General features: G+C 43.2%; 1 protein-coding gene across 1 annotated transcript in view; it reads right to left on the bottom strand.

Moving 5' to 3' along the window:
• The window catches only part of LOC119594435 (RNA helicase aquarius-like), a gene marked incomplete in the record, with an annotated part of 7649 nt that overhangs the window by 232 nt on the left and 2576 nt on the right, over positions 1-4841 (bottom strand). The window contains 1 exon segment of the mRNA XM_037943494.1: positions 1-4335. Within this exon segment, the coding sequence (XP_037799422.1) occupies positions 55-4275 (4221 nt within the window).

The raw sequence follows: 4841 nt of genomic DNA on the forward strand, positions 1-4841 counted from the left end.
TGTACAGTCAACTTATCTACCAATCCATTTCTCTTTCCCTTTTCACAGAAAGCATTACTTGCTCTCCACCTCGTTAACAATGAGAGTGTCAGCTTGCGCTTCCTCTTCTGCTGGCGTTTCCTCGTCAGAGTCATAGCGAGCTCCTGTGTCTGGTGGCAGCTCATGTGTCATCATGGCGCCAGGACCTGCCTGCAGACTCACGATGGAGTTGATGGTGGCACACACATCAGAGTAAAGCTGATGAACCACACTGCTCATGTGAATTACATCTTTCACAACCACAGCTTCTCCATTTGGTGGTTGTGTGTATGGTCTTTCTGTGGGGACGTTCTCCCAAGGGGCCAGCTGCAACTGTAGGGGCCTCTTTGTGAGCAAGGAGAAAGCTGGCTGCAGTTCGTAGCAGTTCTTGAAGAGAGAGACACGGGCAAATATGTAGAGGCCAAGTCTAGCTCTTGACATTGCTACAACCAAACGCCTCACATCCCTCAGATGGCCCACTGCACGTGTTCTCACCAAAGACAATAGGATGTAGTCATTCTGCTGTCCCTGGTACTTGTCCACAGTGCTGATCTTGTGTGGACGGCCAAACAAAGGATTCTGTGCACATCTCTGTTCAACCACATCACGCAAGAGTTCTTTCTGCCCATTATATGTGGTCAACAGAGATATCTTGGATGCAGGATAACCCAACAATCGCATGTACATGTATAAATGTACCACATATTCTGCCTCTGCTAGATTTTGGTAGAAGTATTTTCGTGGTTCTGATTCTCCACGACCTTCAAGGTCTTCCACATTAATCAGTTGATACTCATACCACATGCCAGCATTAGCTGTACGGAATTCTGGCCAGGAGGTGACGTGAGGCAAATCTCCTAAGTTTTTGTATCGCCAGTTATATAACGCACAAATAGATGGACGAGCACGACCCTGGGCATCTAGCTGAACAGTTGGGACACCTAGTCTCACAAAACGAGTGAACAAGCTTTGTTCACAATTGCTGTATTTTTGGAAGGCCATGTTCTTGATTACAGGGGGAAGCTGGTGGTGATCTCCAATCATCACCCAGCGCTTCAGACGATTTCGCCCATCTTCTGGATTTTGTAGCAATAAAGGAATGAAGGTTTCAATCTCAAGAATCTGTGCACTTTCTTCCATCAGAATATTGTCAAATTGGAATCCTAAGTCCACCAGTTCACGGCGCTTCAGAGCAGCATGTGTACAGGTCATAGCAATTATCTTTGCCTCCTTAACCAACAGATATCTAGTACGATCTAATCCACTTCTCAACATCTCAAAAGCTCTAAATTCTTTAAGCTGTGTGAAAATGTTTTCCAAATACCTAAAGCACCCCTCAGCAATTTCCATGTCCTCTTCATAACTCTTCTGTTTAAACAGTGGCTGTGGTGCATTGCTAAAGAAGACATGGAAAGGAAACAGTTCACTGACTTGATGGATATTGACAGCCTTTCCAGGGGTGGCTGTGACCTGGCTCAGGTAGCGTTCCCAGCGTGCTAGGACATGTTGCAGGAAGAAGTATCCTGCAGTCTCACAGGAAGCCCCCATCTCCCCAGCCACTCCCAGGGACTCTTTCAGACGAGTGACTTCATCAAGTAACTCCAATCTTTTGCTCAAGACATAGTTTACGCGCCCATACCTACTGAAGTCCTTTTCAGTCTCAAGGGCCTCTTCTCCGTGCCCAAGACGCAGCAGATGCCTCTCATCCACATCTAGAGCAATGATCTTCTCAAAGAGTTGGTTAAGTGCCTGGTTCGAATGTGTAACAACAAGTGTGCGTTCAGCTGGGTTGTTGTGATAAATATTAGAGATGATTTGTACAGCCACATCGGTCTTTCCTGTACCTGGTGGACCTACTACCATTGTAAGGCCAGGTTGCATACCAGACCTAATGGCTTCAACCTGAGTGGGAGTGAACTGTACACGATTCTTACGGGGCACAGTGTATGGGTACGGACCACGACTTGGTATAACATATGGTTCCACACTGATAATCTTAGAAACTTTTGTATCTTCACCTTCGACTGCCCGTTTAGTAGACTTCTGGTCTTCAAAAGCTAACTTAAATGGTGGGTCTCTACTTGCCTTGGGATTATGATTTATGGTGTATCTTGGAAAACTCTTTCTCAAATGCTCAAATTCAAGGAAGGTATCATTAAAATCTAGAGTGGCCAGAGCATTTTCTCTCTGCGAGTAATGGGCCGCACCAGGATCGCCATAGCCTAAAATAATGTCCAACAGCCAATCTGGCACAACACACTTGGTATTCATCAGGTCACGAATTGTTTCTAGGACAGCTTTGAAGTTGTTCTCCTTTGGCTTCCTTCTCATAAGAACATTGAAAGTTTCATACACATCTTCACTGTTGCTGCCAGTTTTGATGTTGTCCATGTCAATTTTGTACTGGTTGCAGTCGAGCCAAACTCGGAAGGTCCTTGTATCTCCCTTTAGCTCTGGCTTTGGCTCCGGTCCTTCTTCTATGACACGGCCATTTTCATCCAACATGCCTTCCACTTCACAGCCTCGGACGTACCTAACACCCCACTCCTCTGGAAAGCTTCCCTCAGGGTTTGGATACAATTTTGGTAGCCTCACAGAAAGCAGGAGGCAAACATCATGCTTCCTAAGGGCTTCCCATTCATTCTTTATCTCTCTCCTGACATTCAAGTTAACTGTAATGTCTGCCCTGACCCTTGATGGTTTATCTTCACCCACGTTTGGCTTGGCTACTTCACAGACAGCAAAGTTCTGAATTGGCTGTGCCATGCGAGCCCAGCCACGGAACAAAGTAGATCCATCTTCGGCTGCCCACGGGTTGAGTCTCATCAGAACATCTTCAATATCCTGGCGAATCTCATAAGTTGACTCTAATCTGAACAAGTCAAAGTTTCTGAGCAAATAGTCATGCAGAGTGAGAAACTGGAGATTCAATTTTGGCAATGCTAAGCAAGCATCACCAGAGAAGTACTCAGAGGGAACTATGTTGTCATCCCAAATAATCTGTTCTGTTGGATACAGAGGCATTCTATTAATAGATTCAAGTTGTGATATGCGACGCTGGTACTTCCACAGGATTATTTCAATCAGGAACTTCCTGTCACTCTCATTGCTATCAGCTTCTGGGAGTAAATGCAACAAGTGGCACAGTCTCTGCAAATCTGCATCTTCCAACTGTTCTACATGCTGCCTGAGTGTGGCAGTATCATCTACTGAAGCAATACTGGAAAAGCTAAACTGTGTGAGGTCTTCAAAGTTCTTGAAAGCAATGCTCTGCAAAACTTTCACTTGATCATAATGGATTTTCATAACATCTAAATCTGAGAGTGGTTGGCCAGTGTTATCGTTGATCTCAAACTGTGCATAGACTTTCAGAATGTAAAGCAGCTGAGCAAACAACTTGCCTTCCTCTCTGGCAGCAAGTGTTGACAGCTGACATCTAACTATAAGGTTACAAGAATGCAGCAGTGTGTTGAAGAACCTCCTAGTTGGCAGCTGAGACTCCAAATCAATCATGAGTTCAAGAAATCGCTCACAATAATGGACAACATCCTGTGCCACACCCACATTTTCATCAGCTGGAATTGTGGATAACTTTTGCATGAACTGTTGCATCAAACTGTAGAGAAACTTTGTATCAAAGTTGAAGTTCTCCAGTTCATCTTCTTTGAGCTTCTTCCTGTGTCTTGCTGTTCTTTTCAAAGCCTTGGCCCAATTAGGAAATTCCTTTAGCACTGTCTGTAGCTGACCCTCTGACAGGCATTCCAAAATGTTATATGAAACGGTGTGGCTGATTCCATTTCTTATAAGATCAGTTTCAATACTATTATAGAGATGATTCAAGAACACAATCATGTGAGTCTGCTCCTTCTGTGTGAATTTCCTGGTGGTATCCAAGCAGGCTTTCATCAAATGCCTCAGGAAATTGGGAAAAGGTTCAGGGTGCTTGACAAAAGAGTCCCATGCAGGAACACGTTCTCGGAATTTCTCGTTGACCAGGACAACCACTGACATGAGGTGAGCAGGTGAGGCATTTTCTGAGTAGTTTGGCCACACATAATTCTCCAGATACTGGCTCAACTCCAGGACAACAATTCGTCTTGTTTCGAAGTCTGTTGCTTTCACTTCACTCTGGTAGACATCCTGAATTACTTGTGGATCGTATGGTAGGTGTGAATCCTTGGTATCAGGTGACCAGTACTGCTGTGCTAGGAAAGTCACACGATCAGCACTGATCTGGTCGACTGTTAGTCCCTTCATCTTCCTCGATCTTTAGTTTAGCTTCTTGTCATCATAAACATTCCTCACAGTTGGCCGTCTCTGAAAAGACAGAGAATATAAGTATTATGGCTTAATTAATGAAGAGACAAATACTAATAACATACTTTCTCTGGAGGGAACAAGTAACCCCTGGAATTTCTTAATCTTGAGAAATGTTCAACTCATTCCTCTTTTAAAAATAGTTATTCAATTTTCCATATGATGTTACTTTCACAGACAACAGTATTAGAAGATTTAAAAGATATAAGTATGATGATTCACAGAAAAAAAATATATATATACAAATATAATACAGACAAAAATGGAGTTAAGAATAAAAGATAACACTAGAATTTAAAAAATAAAGCCAGTGTGAAGCACAGACCAAAAGCATGTGGTTATTATTCTCAAAAAATACTAATGTCAAAATGCCTTGGCAATCTAAAGGGTTTATTTTATGGTAAAGGTTTGCTGGTCTTTCCTGGTGTGCTGAAGACAATGAAGACTATGACAAAAGCTCAGAGAGGCATTTTCTGTAAATACCTTTAAAACATTTACCACCTTTC

This window comes from Penaeus monodon, chromosome 33 (genome assembly GCF_015228065.2).
Source record: "Penaeus monodon isolate SGIC_2016 chromosome 33, NSTDA_Pmon_1, whole genome shotgun sequence".
NCBI lineage: Eukaryota > Metazoa > Arthropoda > Malacostraca > Decapoda > Penaeidae > Penaeus > Penaeus monodon.